This window comes from Camellia sinensis, chromosome 14 (genome assembly GCF_055761805.1).
Source record: "Camellia sinensis isolate YWXY chromosome 14, ASM5576180v1, whole genome shotgun sequence".
NCBI classification, from domain to species: domain Eukaryota; kingdom Viridiplantae; phylum Streptophyta; class Magnoliopsida; order Ericales; family Theaceae; genus Camellia; species Camellia sinensis.
Window position 1 is genome coordinate 1,336,050 of NC_138974.1, and position 19,497 is coordinate 1,355,546.

Sequence of the window (19,497 nt, forward strand, 5' to 3'; positions counted from 1 at the left end):
TGAGATCAGATTAAGAACCGTAACAAGTGAGTCCGAACTGTAGCATGAGGCCCTCGGGGCGTGTCTACATAATCTCAAACCCTAAACCCTAAACCCTAAACCCTAAACCCTAAACTCCAAATCCTAAACCTTAAACCTTAAACCCTAAACCCGAAATCCTAAAATCCCTAAATGCTAAATCTAAAATCGTAAATCTAAAATCCTAAACCCTAACCTCTAAACCCTGAACCTCAAACCATAACCTCTAAACTCGAACCCCTAAACCCTAAACTCTAAAAAACCTAAAACCTAAACCCTAATAAACCCTAAATCCCAAACCCTAAGCTCTAAGCTCTAAACTCTGAACACTAAATCATCAGCCCTCAACCCTAAATCCTAAATCCTAAATTCTAAAACTCTAAAACCCTAAACCCTAAAATCTAAATCCTGAACCCCAAAATCCTAAACCCTTAAACCTTTAACCCTAAACCCTAAACACTCAAAAATCTTAAACCCAAAACCCTCAACTCTCAACACTAAACCTTCAACCTTAAACCCTAAACCTTAGATCACAAACCCTAAATCTTAAATCTCAGATTGCAAGCCTAAAATTCTAAATCTTAAATCCTAAACCTTAAACTCCAAGTCCTCAATCCAAAACTCCAAATCCCAAATCCTAAACCTTAAATTCTAATTTCCAAAACTCAAATCTTAAATTCCAAATTCTAAATCATAAATCCTGAACCCCAAACCTTTGTCTTATTAGTTGTAAGATTAAAAAATTTTATCAACTTTTTTTTTTTTTTTAATAAAATGACAATTAGAATCTAACAAAAATGCTTTAGAACTCTAATATAAGAGCTCTAATAGCTCTAATGGGAAGGTGAGACCCACCCTAATGTGATATTTGTGTCTTGTTTTGTTTTTTTTACTTTAACACATCACTAAAACTCAAATTAAAGTTTCAAATTTAAAGCTCTCTAGCATTTCCCTAGAATCTAATAAGTCCGGTCCAGTCCGATCCATAAGGTAATAAGCATAAAAGGCCCAAGCCCCTAGCCCAAGTTCAATATAACGACAAAACCCAGAGGATCTTCTGCTTCTTCTTCTTCTTCTTGTTTCAACTGCCTTACCTTAGATTCGGTTTGAACGAAGAACCAGAGATCCCAATGGCTCTCCTCCATTATTGCTCTTGTTCAGCTCCCCCTTCACCACCACCCCCTCTTCTTCAGTTCAAAAAATTGACCTCCAATTCCCTCTTTTTTACGGTCCCTGCCCTCCGCCGCCGTTTTGGGCAGAACCGCCGCCTGTCTCCGACGCTGAACGCTAGTCTCGCCGTCGAGTCTCCTTCCACTTCAGGTGAAGACCGCGGCGGCGACTCTCCGAAGCTCCTCCTGGAGGTTAATTCTCTCTCCGCCGTGATTGCTGAATCTAAGCAACCGATTCTCAAGGGTGTAGACCTAGTCATCTATGAAGGAGAGGTCTCTAATTGCTTATATATGCTAAAAAAATATATACATATATGTATTATCAATTCAATTTTTGATTGCAACACTTGTTATGTAACATATTTGATATCTTGGTAGAAAATTTGGTATCAATTTGAACAATTGATTGCAACACTTGTTAATTTTGAATTCATCTGAGACTTTTGTCGTGATCGTGATGCTTTAATTTGTGATAGTGCTTAATGGGTATTCTAGTGTTTGTTTCATTAGAACCCGAGTGGAATGGAATCGAATAGTTATTTCCTGGCATTCTTATTGAATGACCATTTTTCATTTTTTTTTTTTTTTTGGTTGTAAAAATTCACTTTTGTCCTTTCGAACTGTCATATTTGTGTCACTTTTACCTCCTTAACTATCAATTTGAACAATTATCCCCTTAAACTGTTGACATTGGTTCATTTGACCCCCAATTAGTTGGTGAGGTTAATACACACGTGAATATATGAGAGTATTGTACAACAAAAACAATCAATTCTTTTGCAAATATATTCAATAAAATGCAGTGCAAACCAATTATAGGAAAGTACTGCCTTCGGATACAATCAAATTAAGCATTTCACGTTCACAAATATTTTTATGTGCCGGCAAGTGTGGTGATATTTTGTCAAAAATATTTGACTCTGTTGATTGTTTGGGTAATTGTTTAAGGGTGTAATTGTTCAAATTGATACTTTATGGGTTAAGTGACACAAGTGTGATAGCTTGAGCAGGCGAAGTGAAGTTTTCCATTTCTTTAGCGAATCAAATGTTAGAATGGACATTTTAATGGATTGATATAACCAACCACTGATCTAGTGATCCCTTGTTTAATTTTCTGCAAGTGTAATGTGTTAGCTCTAATACTGGTTAGTTGTTTAATTCCAATAGGTACATGCAATCATGGGGAAGAACGGTTCTGGGAAGAGCACTTTTGCAAAGGTTGGTGCTTACAATTCTGCCATATGAAATTACTTAACAAATAAAGATGTACTTAATGATGTTCATATTCCATGGAACCAAATTGATTTTTCTTAATTTACCTTCCATGTTTATTTGTAAGAATAAAGATCCCACATGCATCATTTAATTGTTTTCAGATATGTAGATATGCCCCCTTTAAAGGATTTTTATTTTTTATTTTTATAAAAAAAATTAAAATTAAAATTTGATGGATGTGATATATACGAGCATTTGCTCTATATATGCTCATTTTAGAAGGTAATGGTTTCTTTGATTAGCAGGTGTATAGTTCTTGACAATTGTCCTTTTCATTGCCTGAATAAGTTTCTTTGCTAGTTCTTGCTTTCTTGACCAAAACTCTTAGTGGCGCATTATTGTTGTAGGTCCTTGTTGGTCATCCGGATTATGAAGTTACGGGGGGCAGTGTTGTTTTTAAAGGTGAGAATGTGCTTGAAATGGATCCAGAGGAAAGGTCTCTTGCTGGAATTTTTATGAGTTTCCAGTCTCCAGTTGAGATCCCTGGTGTGAGCAATATTGACTTCCTGAATATGGCTTACAATGCTCGAAGAAGAAAACTTGGTCTGCCAGAGCTTGGACCAATTGAGGTTTGTAGTAATTATCTGCTACTTTAAAACTTCATCTTATTATTGATTGGTCAGACCCTGCATTCTTTCACATGCATCTCTTTTATCTTTTGATAGGAGACCATAAATAATTTATTAGAGAAACAAAAGAATGAGTTGCAAATGAAAAAAAAAAAAAAACAAAAGAAAAGAAGAAAGAAAAAAACGACAATCACTAAATTAAGGAAATAAAACAAGTTACAACAATCCAAAGATGCAACTCTCAAAACTCATAGAAAAGGAAAAGGAAGAAAAAAAACAAGAAACAAAAAATGTCTCATGGAGGATTTTTTTTTTTTTTTTTTAATGTGAGAATTTTCTAAAGCACAAACACAAACAACAACACAAAGCCAGGGCATTCCCAAAGCTAACAAATACATCATAAGGAAGTATTTCCGTGAAGGATTCTAGGGGAGAAACCCCAAGCACATATTAGAGTCCTAGAGGTCTGGTTATTCTCAATGTTATTCCAAGAAGCAACTCTCCATCTAATGTCCTCTATCAAGTTGCTAAGAAGATCAACTACAGGCTTTGGTTTGGTTTGGAACAATCTGAAATTTCTCTCCTGCCATATATGATAGACAGCAGCACAAAGAGAAAGCTTGAGCAGCTTGTGTTTAAAACTCTTGCCTTTCCTATTTTGCACTGCCCAGGAAATAATCTGATACATATCCATACTTAGACTAGGCACACCATTCAAGCTTAAGACACTCCTCCAAAGGCTACTTGCATAGCTACATTGAAAAAATAAATGTTCATGATTTTCATTAGCAAAATTGCGAAGCGAACAAGTCATATTTTGAGTAAGGCCCAACTCCACCAAGGATGGCCAACCAGCAAATAAATGACCAGTTGGGAACATTTAAGGAAAACCATACAACCTTAGACCAGTGTACCACCGGATGATGAGTTCTAACAGTATGCCAAGCTGATCTTATAGAAAAAAATACCATCAGAGCTAGGTGTCCATCTTAGATGATCATCTTTGCTACAATCAAGCATCTCATTAGCAGGAATTTGATTAACAATCCCTGCCATGACACCATTAAGCCTTCTAGGCCAATTCCAACCTTCATTGCTAATCATGCTACTCACTTTTGTATGCATATTTCTAATTAGATTATGGCCATGGTTGCTGCCAAATCTGTGATAAAGAGGCCCAAGTGGGTGCAAGGTATCATGCTAGAGATATGTGTTCTTGCCTATGAAGCACGGGTACTCCAAAAATAGTGGCGTACGAGTACTAGGTACTTACTAGGTGCAATTACGCCGAATACATGTCGGGTACGGTATGGGTACGTCGTGGGTACTGCACCGGTACGGTGAGGTGATTTTTTTTTTTTCCTTTTTTTTTTTTTTCTTTTGCAGCTATTAGAATTTGTTGTAGCCTTTATTATTCTTCTTTCAATTTTGAAAATATCAAGTAATTTATTTCCAACACCCTTTACCCATGAGTCATGGTTTTGCTCTCATTTGCATCCTGTTTTAGACAATCAAAAAAGAAAAAGAAAAAATTATATAACTTTTTAAATAAGCTGTTCGCTTTTTAATTTTGATATTGAAATTTTGATTTGTATGTTGGATGTTTAGCTATGAATTAAAAATATATATTAAAAAATTAAAAAAAAAATTGACGTACCCTAGCTGTACCTGTACCCTATTTTTTTAAAGAATTTTCCGTATCATACCTATATTCGTACCCGCACCCGTGCTTCATAGGTTCTTGCCATTCCCTATAACAGATTTGATATAAGACCTGACAATGTCTCTCAATTTAAACATCTTCCTCACTGTCCAAGAACTATCAATAGGAGTCTTCATGTGCCACAAACTCTGGTCTTTGATAAAATTAGTGTGAATCCACTTAATCCGTAACACATCTGCCTTCATACACAGGGCCCATAACTGTTTAAGGATTGCAGTTCTATTCCACTGCAACACAGATTTAAGACCAAGGCCTCCTTCTTCCTTTAGGCAACAAAGAGCAGCCCAGCTGACTTTAGGGGCTGATTTACTAATATCTGAACCAGACCACAAGAAATTCTTCGTTGCACTCTCAATATCTTTAATAATTTTCTTAGGAAGAATGAAAATGGTGGACCAATATGCCTGAATCCCAAAGAGCGCTGATTGAATTAATTGGATTCTACCACCAAAAGAGAGTAACCTTGTATGCCAACTATGTATCTGATTCATCATTCTGTCCTTCAAAGGAAAACAATCTTGAACTTGAAGTTTAGAAGATGTCAAGGTACACCTAAATCTTTACTGGAAAGTGCCCTTCTGGAATTCACATCAATTCTAGCAATTCAACCTTAAATTGATCATCCACCCCACTGATAAACATAGAGCTCTTTTGCAAATTTGGTTGGATGCCGGACATCTTATGAAATTCATGCAACATTTTCTGAATCAACTGCAATGAATACCTGTCAGCTCCACTAAATAGGAACCATTCATCTGCAAAAGCAAGGTGCAGAATGCCCAATTCTTTACACCTAGGATAATAATAAAAGTACCAACAGCAGCTCTATTATGAAGGAGACAATGAAAACTTTCCATGACAAGTAAGAATAGATAAGGAGACATAGGGTCACCCTGTCTAATCGCCCTTAGCTGGAAAGTAATCAACAAGCTCCCCATTAATCACTACTGAGTACATGACTGAAGAGATACATTCTTTAACCCAATTAACAAACTTTTGGGGAAAATCCATAGCAACCATTGTATCAAGAAGAAAGTCCCATGCAACTGAGTCATAAGCATTCATAAGGTCAATCTTCAACATACATCTACCAGGCCCCTTACTTTTATGAAAACCTCTAGCTAGCTTTTGCATCATAAGAACATTATCCACTATGTAATGTACCTTCCCTTAATGAAGCTGATTGGGATGAATTGATTAGAACAGGCATCACTTTTTGCAATCTGCTGGATATTATTTTTGCAATTCACTTATAAAGTAATATTGTAACAAGAGATTGGTCTAAAATCTTTGACAGTGATGGGGGACTTTACTTTGGGAACCAAAGATATAGCAGTGCTATTCCATGCTTTATGCATTGAACCAGTATGAAAAAATGACTTCACAGCAGTCTTTACATCAGACCCCACAATATACCAATTAGCTTGGCAAAACCTTGCATTATACCCATCTGGAACTGGAGCTTTCCCCCCCTAATGCTGAACATAGCAGTCTTAATTTTATCATCAGTGACAGCCTTAATGAGATCAGTTCTGGAACAGTGCTGTACTTTGGGTAAACCCAGACTTTGGGTAAACCCAGACTTTGGAAAGCATCTAAATCTGTGTATCTACTGGAAAAAGCTGAACCCAACAACTGCTTATAGAAATCAATAATCTTTTTGATAGAATCATGGTCTTCCGATAAAACCCCATCTCTACTCTGAACTAACTTGTTGGTGCATAACTTTTTATGAAAGTAACTAGTATTTTGGTCACCCAACTTGAGCCATTGCACTCTAGATTTTTTCCTTTTAAAAGACTCCTCAGCAAGGCTTAGTTCTGCATACTTAGAGAGTAACTCAGATCCAACCTTCACTAGGTTATCATTGAGAATAATATCTGTATTCTGACTCTGAAATTGCTCAAGATTAGCTTTTGCTTCTGCTACTCTCTCAGAGATATCAGAAAAATGAGCACGATTAAGCTTCCTCAAGATGGGTTTTAGCCTTTTCAATTTGAATTGCAAAACCTGCATGGGGGAACCACTAGTAGGAAGCAGCCAGGACTGAGTTAATAAACCAATAAAAGTTTTATGTAACATCCAAAAATCAAAGGATTTGAAGATTTCCTCATGACATGGTCTTTAGAAATGGACACAACAAGCAGACAATGATCAGAAGAAATACCAGGATGAAGGGCCACAGCTTCAGAATTTGGAAACAACTCCAGCCATTTCGGATTAATGCAGAACCTATCCAGCCTGCTTTTCGTGCTTCCCATACCATCCTGCTTACTAGACCATGTAAACCAGGCACCTTTGGTAGCAATTTCAGTAGCATCAATATCATTGAGACAATAGTTAAAATCACCAACTGGACTTGGATCCCAACAATACCATCCATCCTTTGAGAAAAATGTCCAACAACATTGAAATCACCTAAAATAATCCAGGGCTTATCATCCACCATATATTTGAGATTCCTCAAATCAGACCATGAGCTCCTCCTAACAGTAGGACTATTAGAACCATAAACAACGGAAACATAAAAGGACTCTTGACAAGAACTCATTTGTGCTAATACTGTAATAGATTGAGGAGAAATACCAACAGGCAAGACCCTCAAGGTTAGAGAGTTCCATAACAAAAAAATTCTAGCAACACCCTGATTCTCAAAATTATGAAGAAAGGACCATTTAGAAGGTAAGAAAGGACCATTAGGTCCCCTAATATTCCGTACTCCTAACTTCATTTATGAGAACAAACTCCACCCCCTTTACCCTTAGGTTTCCTCCCCCGAGGCTTAGCTTTAACTTGTTCCAACACCAGAGGGTTGGAAGAATTCCCACTAGAACTATGACTATGACTATCACCCTCCACACATACATCAATAGGGAAAGAATGTAGAGAAAGAATCTTATCATTTTGCATACACTGATCTGGAAAACAGCTCTGCCCTGACTTAGAACCTTCCTGAACAGATGAACAGCTTTTATCAGAACCTCATTAATAGTTGGAACAACCTCTTCTACCTGGGCCTTATCCATCAGACGACTAGACCATTCCACATTCACAGTACTGCCCTCAGAAGAGGCCACCTTTGTTGTCGTTGGCAATATGTACCTTGGGTAGTTGATCAGACTCCTCTGCTACATTTTCCAAGATGGAAAACATATTGCTAACTCCAGCGGTACTATTGTTATGTAATATGGGAGCCAGAAGATGCAGGGTGACTGACAACATTTTTACCTTTGTCTTGCTGTACAACCCATTCAGCTTTCACGGCCTTGTCATTAGCACAAGAATTTTTCTTACATTTAAGCTCACTATGGCCAAAAACATGACAAGAAGAGCATTTCACTATGGCTCATGAAGGATTGAAGTGGCCTGTGGGAGAGTTGGAGCTAGACGCCTCCCATGAAGAATAAATTCAAAGTTCCTCCTTCACACCATACTTATCGTGATGTTTCACTGGATCTAGAAGCATGACGCTCATGCTAATGCTAATGCTAAGAATATGTTTGGCTTTTATTTGTCGGGCCAAGAACGTTGGTAATTTATGGAACTTGTACCACATCTTGGCTCAAGTCTCCGCCTGAACTTGGACTGTTGAGCACCTTCTTTTCCCATTTCTCTATTAAAAAGAAATGCCTTTAATTTCTAAATAATTGTTAGAAAAAAAAAAAAAAAAATCTCTTTCGTTTTTCTCATTTTTTGTTACACAGGATGATATATTCTGTTACATGTGTACGCATGCCTTAAAATAATGGAGTATTGAACTTGAAATAATGCATTGACAAATCTTTCATACAATAAAATTGTTTTTGTAGCTTTATTGTGCGAATATACCTTCTTTGGACATGCTATAACGTCATATGATATGATAATATGCAGTTCTTTCTGTACTTTTTCTCGTCCATTAAAATGTTTGATCTTGAACTCAGTTACTTGATCAAGAATATGTGAGACAAAGGCTCCGAACTATGTTGCAGTCATTTCTTTTTTGTTATGCCATGCTCTAGAACATACATTAATGGTAGTAGAGTGTGATTGGATGGTTTTTTATTTATATTTTTATTGTCTTCCTACTGTGTCTCTATTACTAATTCTGAAAGGAACCATGACAGCTATGTTACATTTGTGAATATTTGTTCCTTTTCTCTCAATTATATGATTCAATCAATGTGAACAACTACAATTTATTAGAGTACATACTATGTATTCTTCATTATCACATGAAATCTCTTGCATATAGAAATTGGGCTAAAGCTGAGGGCTTCATTTGTTTCATTAATTTACTAATTGCATATTCTCCTTGCTGTTGGGCTTCATTTAGTTAATTCGCTGATAAAGTTTTTTCCTTGCAGTTCTATGGCTTCATCTCTCCCAAGCTTAATCTTGTAAATATGAAAGTAGATTTCTTAAATAGAAATGTTAACGAAGGATTTAGCGGTGGTGAAAGGAAACGCAATGAGATTTTACAACTTGCGGTATTAATTTATTTTACCTGTATTTGGTTCCTTGTGTGTTACTGACCTAAAAAAGTAGTGTTCTTTTCCTTTTTTTTGGTTTTCCACTAATTTACTGTGCTATTGGAATGTGATAATGGATTTGTAAGTGCTGCAAATGGGTTCCCTTGTCTGAATTGGACTGTCAATGCATAACCAAGATTACATGATTCACGTAAGAATAATTTAGTTGTGTTTTCTTACCTATAACCTGGCACAGGTTTCATCTTGATCAGATGATGGTAAGATAATGTGGGAATTCTTGCTTTACTTAAAACAACTATGGACTGGTGGTTGAAATGGCTTGAATAGAATTTCTTTTGCTGATGTAAGTTAGTTAGGATTAGGCACTGTCTAGTGTCTAATTGATACATTGAAGCAGCAGCTTCTGAATTCAGATTGAAGAAAATGGAATTCCAAGATAGCCTTTCTTAGTATTATTTTGTAATGGTCTATAGGTGAAGCACATACTTACTCTTTTTTTTTTCCCTAAACAATTTATTTTGCTCCAATAGCATTATTCTCTTACTCAACACCATATAAGCAGAACTGGGTCAAGTACACTAGCTTAATGTTTCCACTGCATAATTAAATTTAAGTTTCTTCTTTTCTTTCTTTTCCTTGCTTTTCTCTCTCTGTCTCGGTGTATATCGGTACTACATACGCTCTGCCATTGTGGTGTTTGTGGACTTAAATTGCTAAGTAAATGTGACACTAAATGCAAGTATTTCAAAATTTGCCCTTTATGTGACTTTGCTAGTATGTATTGCAGGTTCTAGGTGCTGAATTGGCTATGTTAGATGAAATTGATTCTGGGCTAGATGTTGATGCACTTCAAGATGTAGCTAAAGCAGTCAATGGGCTTTTGACTCCCAAGAATTCTGTCTTGATGATCACTCACTATCATCGCCTTTTGGAATTCATTAAGCCCAATTATGTTCATATTATGGTGAGCAAGTTGTTAATACCACAATAGAAAAGGGTAGAATCGAAATCAACTATCTAATTCACTATTGCATTTATTAGGAGAAATTAGCTATTACATTTAAATTCCATTTAAGAGGCCATGCCATTTTTGTGTTAGTGTATTCAGTGTTGTTATGCCTCTATTTTGGATGATGGATTTGTGATCAGTTTTCATGGATGACAAAATGGGGTTATTTTATTACAGTGAACCTTCAAAGCATGCACTGGATACATCTCATAGGTTATAATAATTGTTAGGATGTGCTTGAACCCATATCTCAATTCCAAAGGGGGAAAAAAAAAAAAATTGTTAAATCAACTGCCAGTGCCAGCTTTGTGATTTTGCAAACTGTCGGATCTGTTGGTGTATTTTTTGGGGTTTTAATTAACTATGTCAAGACTTTTGAATTTGGAAGGTATGCTTTTGAATAAGTCTATATGTGGTTTGTCCTTAATGTTTAGTGGCTAACTGATCGTTCTTTCTTGTCATGTTTTTACCATCTTTTGAACTGAACTCTTGATATATTCCGCCTTCGAAGCACATAATTTGTATTGTCGTCAATCAAATTCCATCATCTACACTTTAATAGGGAATTGTGGAAACTTTAGGTAAGTTTTTTAATTGCATCTTCATTCTTTTGGTTTGATTCAGAAATAATCATTTTCTTGTAGGAGAATGGAAGAATTGTGGAAACAGGAGATGTGTCGGTAGCAAAACGTGTTGAGAAAGAAGGATATAAAGCAATGTCTACCACATAAAACTGCAGGACAGTAAGTATTGTTACTCTCTCGTTTTACATTTGTTCTTGTTTCCTGTCATCGTTAAGCCTTGGGTTTACCGTATTAGATCTTTCAGTTTAAAATTTGCAACCTCTCTTTTTCATCATTTGTAGGGTCATAAATCAACAATTGATTCAATGAACAATGGAGGCAAGACATTTAAACCCCAGTTCTGAGTTGCTTGTGTTTTAATATAAGTTTTTTTGATAATCAAATAAGCCCACGTTAAGGAAAGATGAATCCATTTGGCTTTGACAAGGAAACCCTGGAATTGTATAATGTCCTCACTGCTTATCCAGTTTTGGCCTAACAAGGAAGTACTTGCACACCTTCAATGTTATGGTCATATAATTTTGTTTTGGCAAGTAACATTTGTTATGAGAAGACTATTGGTATTATTGTTCATCAAATAATGTGGATAAGACTTCATCTAGTTGTGATATGATATGAGTTTGAGATATGTGTTCTTAAGCATTGCCTAATCCTATGTACAGATCTTCTATATTGCTCCACTGTTGAGCCAAACCTGAGAACATAGAGGCTGTTTTACCCTCAATGAATCGGACTGGGGCGGGGAGAATCTGAAACTTTTCATCCGTGGATTAGAATCTATGAATGATCTTTTTCAAGTTTGTCAATTTTCTTGCGATGCCTTATTTCTACCTCCGGATGTTCTCTTTCAGCATCTTTCTCATCCTCCCTTTTCAAGCGACGTTGCTGCCATTGCTTTCTCAACAGTATCTCTTAGTTCTGAAATTTGTCCAAAACAACAATGATATACTTTTTTGGGGTGGATAACATTGATATACATAAATTATAATTTTAAAAGGAAAATATTTGATAAATAGGAAATGAGAAAAATCATTGTAATAGTGGAGTGTAAATGAGAATAATGTGGTTTGTGATAGTATTTCACTAATCGGATTGCTTCAGTTTTAGCCGGGACCAATATCTTGTTTTCTTTGTTTTTTTCTTTCTTTTTTTAATCAATAAGAGAATAATTACAAATATGAGAAATATTTACATCATCAAATAGGTTATTAGTCTACAATAATTAGAAAGTCAACAAAACTTAACTAATATACGAAGTCTATGAACCCCAAGCTCACGCTCAACAACTCCCATAGGAGAAAAATAAAGGAATACCTTAGCTTTCCATTTGTTTCACAATGGTTTTAAGAACGCTATGACTTCAGACATTTGAAAATCATTTCCAAAATGTTTCAATTCAATGAGATGAATCAAATAAAATAACTCTGCGGTTATGCAACAACATGGGATAATGCAATCATTTGAATTATAAGTAACTTTTAACAAATCAACACGTTAAATAAACAACTCTACTAGAATCACCATGACACGCACTCTAATTCACAATTTTCTCAAGACATTTATCGTATTTTATGGCCATTAGCACAAATACAAATGGTGCACCCATCACGATATAATTCACAATATTCTCAATACATTTATCGTGTTTTATGGCCATAAGCACAAACAAATGGTGCACCCATCACAATATAAATCCAAAGTAACACAAACACATATTCTCATGTTTTACTGGCCACTGGCATGGAAGGCAAATGGTGTGCCCTTCAATCGCAACACGTATATATAAATAAACTAAACAATAACATAATGTAAGAAAAACTCGGCTTTGTCAAGTCACAGCCATTCACTTTACTAGGTGCTAGGTAGAGGGAACTTGTAACCCATCATTCGAAGCACAAATCACTTTACCAGGCCCTAGCTGGAGGGAACTTGGGACCCATCATTCAAAGCACATCTCACTTTACCAGACACTAACCGGAAAGAAATCTGTTCCTCTCATTCGAAACACGAACCACTTATCAGGTGCTAACCGGAAGGAACTTCGAACTTCAATATAGAACTTTCATCACATACACAACATAATCAAATCACTTTCATTTACATACAATTCAACAACATTATAAACACATAAGGGTTCAATTCGCCTAATTCCATAGCCATTCTACAACAAGCAATGCAATTCTCCACCGATTGCCAAACAGATATTTCTAAATGTACGAGCACGAAATAATCTTCTCGTATAATCCTGTTGATCAAGTTTGCACTCCTCCAAACGTTATCGCTTTACTACCTGAAAACACAAACGTGAACTGGCCGGCGGATGTGTGTCGAAAACCTCTCTGATGCCTAAGTCAACAAATAGACAATAGACACAAAAACTCTGTATATTTAAGAATAAGAATTGTGATACCTGTACATAAGTCCTATTACGAGGTTTTATAGATTCTTATTGGCACAATCCTAATAGGATTCCACCTCTCCTTATAAGGGTCCTCCTGGAAATCACACTCCCGAGGATAATGCTTATCCTTAGAATACCCTCGTCACCGCAAGCCAAGTGAGATGGCTCAAATCCCTTACCTCAGCTAATAATATGGTCAACTGAGCTAACATGGCCCTATCCTGAGCTAGACAAAACCAAGATGACGCTCTATCGAGCTGAATTCAGTTCGGCTCTCTATATTGGTGATACCACGGCCTGCTCCCATACCACATCCAATCAACTAAGTCCAGGCTTTGGCCCAATTTCCCCTCAGCTTAAGACCGAACTTAAGTTCTTATCTCGGCCCACAACGCGGCCCAACGACCAGAGGAGATTCTACCTAACTCGGTTTAATTTCAACAGACGAACTTAGCTTGGCCCAATTTACACGTAAATTACCCTCTTAATTGCCCCTTAATTCCATCTACCCGGCATGATTGGGATTATTTGTCCTCTGGCCATGCTACAGTATTCATACCAACCAAGCTAGGGCTCGCTCAACTACCAAAATCTGCTCTGGTCGTGCAATTCGTCTTCCCACATTTCTGCCATCGTGTTCTGACCAAGACACGTGGCATACGGCGATTGCCCCCACCCTCTGTGACAACCGTCACATACTACCCCAAAATTCAAAAAGGCCCGCCTTTTCAACTTGTGCATATAATACCAACGCAATCGAAAAGCCACCTTCACTAGTCATTTGCCAAACTTCAATCCTAGCTCCTATTGTTGCAATCTGTCCATTGTTGCCACTGGTGAAAGCTGAATCGTGTTCTCATAATTAAACAATGAAGCACACCTGCTACGCGAAATCAGATTTGTCCTACAAACTGGTACGTTTCAAAACGCTATTCAACATTTTTGTTGATATTTGCTTGTTGTTATCTATGCTCTACGATGTTTCCATTCCATCACACCACTATCTATCTATGTTTTAAACCAGTAAACCCCTACAGTTTTGATCTAAAACCACGAACAACTGTTGGTAGTCTATATACATAAGTATGACCGGACTAGTGATTTCCTTCAAAACCAAACTAGCTCCCATGCCAATGGTTTAGACCGGGGTACACCCTACGTGTGTGTAGCTGAATTTAGAAGCCATGCCCTTCAAACAACTGAGCTAAAACCTGGACCACACTTTAGCTGAGCTACATGCGACACACACTCGCGCCGACAGAACAAATATGAGTCAACACACTGTTGCCTTAGCCCGGTCATCATATGGCCATAACACATTCTCTATTCTTCACTTTGCAGACTCAGACTAGGTTTATTTCAAGCACACCATTCACATCGGCCCCGAGCTAAGGAGCCAAGCAGATTATTTATAAACAAACTAAGACTGCAACCATGGGTAAATATTGATTTCTGGTGAGTTCGCCTAGTGCAATAGCCGAGTTTCGAAGGGACTACCAAATCCTTGACGATGTACAATTTACCCTCGCCAAGCTGGACACCACACCATGGGGCAAGCCTGGTTTCGTCCCCTTCACCCTTATATCCATTATAAAGAGTGGGCTTCGGTTCCCTATCCAGTCCCTTATCTTAGGCAAACCAGACTATACCCTACTCAATTATCCACTAATACATATAAAATAATAAACGGAATAGCCGAAATAAACTGCCGCCTCGGCCTCAACCTTGGATTGGCTGAGCTCTCTCACCAATATTCGCTCAGGCAAAATGATAACGGTTGGGTTTACTATCTCAGAATAAGAAAGGGCCGAGAAAAAATCATTAAAAGCACACCGGATAAAGACTTGAATGATGACCATTTTTTGTGGGTGTCTGGCAATTTCAAAGACCAGAATGCTCAAATACCGGGCTATAACATCAACAGGAACAAATGGGTGCCTGATGAGAATAACTCGGTTGCTCTTTCTGTGTTATAAAACCTGTTCTACTATTCAACCATACTAATAATTGTAATTCTCGCAGATTTGAACCGTTTGAAGACTGATTACGCTTACGCCAATCAAACGACACTACGCGTCGTGCTACGGTACCGCCACTGCGATTGGACCAAGCTATTAGGGGTTGAACCATCCTACTGCTATAGTGGCAAAAGAAAAAGCAAAGTTACTGATTTTCTGCTTGAGTTGTCGCTTGAACTGAACCCCAATCTTCTCCAGATCAATCTCATTCCTCTCACCGAAGAACAAGAAATGGCCAAAAAATGAGTCGTTCGTGCCCTGATTACCGAGCAGGCCTCTACTTCCAATACTGAAGTCCAGCCCAAGCTACAGCCGACTTGTTAACCACACGACGTAGTTATGGCCCTTCCATCCACCCGTGCCACTGTATCTCGGCTAAGCAAAAGTCCTCGCACTAGCTCTGCCGCACCACGACGCATAGTTGATGAAGACCTTGAGCAGCTAGAGACTAAGCGGGCTAAAACTGAATTTCCCAAGGAAGCCGAGGCTTCGGCCGTGCCAATCCTTCCTCAACTCTAATGTGGGCACCGGCCGTGACCTTCAAAGGCCGTGTTGTGACCACCCATGATTCCGTGAGTGCTGAGAAGGACCACTTTTTGGCTTTCAACTTAGCCAAGAGTGTCTGCCTGCCAGCCGACATGGAGCGACACACGCACTTGACCGAGCTGAAGGTGATTTGGTCCTCTACCAAGTCCCTTGTTTTAGTAAAATCGAAACTCTGACTAAATTTTACAATATCGTCTGTGTGGCTTGGCTAGCCGCTTTGTATGCTATGCAGGCCGTACAAAAGAACCAAGTTGCCCACCAACGTGTACTTGAGCTGCGAAGAACGGCTAAGGTGGTCATCACTGAAACAAGCTCCAAGAAAGCTAAGCTAAAAATAGTTAAGGCATCTCTAGCCGAGCTAACTGCCAAAAAAGAAAGGCTGGCCGAGTTGGTTAGTGCGGCCGAAGTAGACAAACAAAAAGCCTTGGTTGAGAAAAAAGAACACTACTTGCGTGAACTTGCAAAGATAGAAAAGAAGAAGAATGCTGAGATCCAGGAGCTGAAGAAGAAAATAGAGGACGTAGAGGACCGGAGTTTCAATGAGGGGGAAGAAACCTACGTCCACAAATGTGAGGCGGCTAAAGACATCCTTTTCATGTACGGCTGGAAGGCTGCTGTTGAAAAGCTCAGCCAACCTCACGATTCTGAAATATTCCTGAATCCTCCTTCCCATTATATACCGAGCTACATGATGGACTAGGCCAATGCCGTCCAATAGAAGTTCCTTCACAAGAAAGATGAGGAGGTCCCAGATCCCCTTGAAGTTCCATCCACAAACACTGACCCCAGCCTCTCCACCGCCTTATCAGCTCGGCTAGAAATGCTCGTTCAGACCGAGCCAACTTTGGTCGACAGGGGAGACGTAATCGACCTGACCCAAGATACCGATCTTGGGATTACTCTGTCCAGTGGTGAGGCATACGGTGACCATGATGCCGAGCTGGAAGATCTCTTTGCATGACCGTGATCCCTTCTCTTGTCCCTCGCTTTAACTTTGTTATTTTTTCTTTGCTTTGTAACTGAGCTAGAAGCCTCACATTTTGTAAGCATCTTTGTGTCAATGAAAATTTTCCATCTTTCTGTTCGGTTACTAAGTTTCGTCCGTAATGTCTCGCATTATTTTGACTGTACACCTAACCGAACTAATTGGCTCAGCCCTACACTACCCTGCTAACCTTCTTTAGCGTAGATCCTAATCTCGACTAAAGAGTGCAAAAAATGTTGGTAACACCTGCCAACCTTCTTTAGCCTAGATCCTCATCTCAGCTAAAGAATGCAAAAAATGTTGGTCAAACCTGTCAACCTTCTTTAGCCTAGATCCTCATCTCGGCTAAAGAGTGTAAAAAAATGTTGGTAAAAACTGCCAACCTTCTTTAGCCTAGATCCTCATCTCGGCTAAAGAGTGCAAAAAAATGTTGGTAAAAACTGTCAACCTTCTTTAGCCTAGATCCTCATCTCGGCTAAAGAGTGCAAAAAATGTTGGTAAAAATTGCCAACCTTCTTTAGCCTAGATCCTCATCTCGGCTAAAGAATGCAAAAAATATTGGTCAAACCTATCAACCTTCTTTAGCCTAGATCCTCATCTTGACTAAAGAGTGCAAAAAATGTTGGCAAAAACTACCAACCTTCATTAGCCTAGATCCTTATCTTGGCTAAAGAGTGCAAAAAACGTTGGTCAAACACACCAACCTTCTTTAGCCTAGATCCTCATCTCAGCTAAAGAGTGCAAAAAGTGTTGGTCAAACATGCCAACCTTCTTTAGCCTAGATCCTTATCTTGGCCAAAGAGTGCAAAAAGTGTTGGTCAAACCTACCAACCTTCTTTAGCCTAGATCCTTATCTCGGTTAAAGAATGAACAAAGTGTTGGTCAAACTTGCCAACCTTTTTAAGCCTAGATCTTTATCTCGGCTATAGAATGAAAATAGTGTTGGTCAAACCTGCCAACCTTTTTAATTGCCCCCTAGTCGGGCAATGAGTACGAATAATTTTACAAACAAAGGAAAGAATTGTTACAGAAAAAATGCCTACTTGTTTTATTAAATATCAAAAAGAAAAATTACAAGTGTTTAAGAAAGAGCTAAAAATAAAATACTTTAAGATTGACAGTGTTCCATAGCTTTGGAATAGCTCGGTCGTCCACATCTTCTAGGTGATATGCCCCTTTTCCTGCCAAACCAATCACTCTATACGGTCCTTCCCAATTAGGTCCTAATTTGCCATCTCCAGGTACCAAAGTGTTTCCCATAACTTTGTGCATTACCCAATCTTCAATCTTGAATTGCCTTGGGTGCACTGCTTTATTGTATTTCCTAGACAACTCCTGTTGATACGAGGTAATGTGTACTAATGACATTTCTCTTCTGTCTTTTGCAAGGTCTAATTCTAGGGCTATGGCCTTTCCATTCAAGTCTGGATCAAAATTTTTGTTTCTAATGGTAGGGAAGCCAACTTCCAGAGGGATTACTGCTTTCATGCCATAAGCCAAGGAAAAAGGTGTTTCACCAGTTGACCGTCGAGGTGTAGTTCAGTAAGCCCGTAAGACGTGGGGAAGTTCCTCAAGCTATTTGTCTTTTGCTTTTTTCAGCCTCCTTTTCAAACCATCTAAGACTACCTTATTGGAAGCTTCAGCCTGGCCATTGGCTTAGAGGTACGCCGGCGTGGAGTTATAAAATTCTATCTTGTATTCTTCGCAAAAACCCTTAAATATTTTTCCATCAAACTGAGTATCGTTGTCAGATATCAAAGCCTTGGGAATTCCAAACTGGGTTATGATGTTCTTCCAGACAAACTTCTTGACGCCTTTTTCTTTGATGGATGCGAATGCCTCTGCCTTTACCCACTTTGTGAAGTAGTCCGTTGCTATGAGAAATAACTTCTTGTTGCCCGGCGCAGTTGGGAGTGATCCTACTATATCCAGGCCCAACATTGTGAAAGGCCAAGGGCTAGTTAAAGGTAGGAGCTCTCTAGCTGGTTGATGTATTTGATGTGTGAACTTCTGACATTTCTCATACTTCTTGACATATTTCTCTACATCCTCTTGCATGTATGACCACTAATACCCTTGTGAAATAGCTCGATAGGCTAAGGATTACCCTCCTTGATAACTCCCACACATGCCTTCGTGAATTTCAAACAAGAACGCCTCAACCTTGCTGGGATAGACACACATCAAGTATGGTCCTGTGAAGGACTTCTTGTACAACGCCAGGGATGAGGAAAGCCAAAACCGCTGTGATTTGGCACAAATTTTGTTGGCTTCCTTCTTTTCTTCAGATAAAATGTTGTCTTTTAAAAACACTATGATGGGGTCCATCTAGGAAGGACCTAGATCGGCGCAGTATGCTTCGACTGCTTCAGGCTCTTCAATACTTGGTCTTGGCAAGAAATCTATTAACAATGGGTGTGGGTTAGACGTATCTGCCATCGACGCAAAATCAGCCAGCTCATTTGCCTTACTATTTTCATCTCGACCAATTTGCTCTATCCTAACCATTTCAAATTTCATGATCTCCTTTCTGACCAACTCTTGGTACTTGGCCATTCTATCATCCTTTGCTTCGTAGTTGCCCGAAATTTGGTTGACTACAAGTTGGAAGTCACTGTATACCATTAGCTCAGTGGCCTTCGTGCAAAATGCTGACTTCAAACCAACTAGTAATGTTTCATACTTTGCCTCGTTATTGGATGCTGGAAATCCAAGGTTGATTTCCTGT

At 38.4% G+C, this 19,497-nt stretch overlaps 2 protein-coding genes across 3 annotated transcripts; one reads left to right on the forward strand and one right to left on the reverse strand.

Annotated features, from left to right (window-relative positions):
• Positions 1 to 1,010: 1,010 nt before the first annotated feature.
• Positions 1,011 to 11,461, forward strand: LOC114259381 (ABC transporter I family member 6, chloroplastic). Of its 2 annotated transcripts, XM_082906698.1 has the most exons (7): positions 1,011 to 1,460; positions 2,355 to 2,405; positions 2,810 to 3,031; positions 9,101 to 9,223; positions 10,014 to 10,190; positions 10,880 to 10,978; positions 11,101 to 11,461. In XM_082906698.1, the coding sequence occupies exons 1-6, from the start codon at positions 1,149 to 1,151 to the stop codon at positions 10,964 to 10,966; spliced, it is 972 nt and encodes a 323-aa protein (XP_082762824.1). In that variant the 5' UTR covers positions 1,011 to 1,148; the 3' UTR covers positions 10,967 to 10,978; positions 11,101 to 11,461. The 2 variants fall into 2 exon arrangements, with proteins under 2 accessions (XP_082762824.1, XP_082762825.1); XM_082906699.1 differs by lacking the exon at positions 9,101 to 9,223 and having other exon boundaries at positions 1,019 to 1,460.
• A 6,400-nt stretch (positions 11,462 to 17,861) lies between these two features.
• Positions 17,862 to 18,257, reverse strand: LOC145807878 (uncharacterized). The gene has a single exon (XM_082906845.1). The coding sequence runs from the start codon at positions 18,255 to 18,257 to the stop codon at positions 17,862 to 17,864; it is 396 nt and encodes a 131-aa protein (XP_082762971.1).
• Positions 18,258 to 19,497: the final 1,240 nt, after the last annotated feature.

Excerpts from the sequence above, each read along its gene's own strand:
- LOC114259381 (XM_082906698.1), top strand. The coding sequence starts at position 1,149 with ATGGCTCTCCTCCATTATTGCTCTTGTTCAGCTCCCCCTTCACCACCA. Across the intron at positions 1,461-2,354 it reads TAGTCATCTATGAAGGAGAG|GTACATGCAATCATGGGGAA; the intron begins GTCTCTAATTGC and ends TAATTCCAATAG. Across the intron at positions 3,032-9,100 it reads CAGAGCTTGGACCAATTGAG|TTCTATGGCTTCATCTCTCC; the intron begins GTTTGTAGTAAT and ends TTTTCCTTGCAG.
- LOC145807878 (XM_082906845.1), bottom strand. The coding sequence starts at position 18,257 with ATGAAAGCAGTAATCCCTCTGGAAGTTGGCTTCCCTACCATTAGAAAC.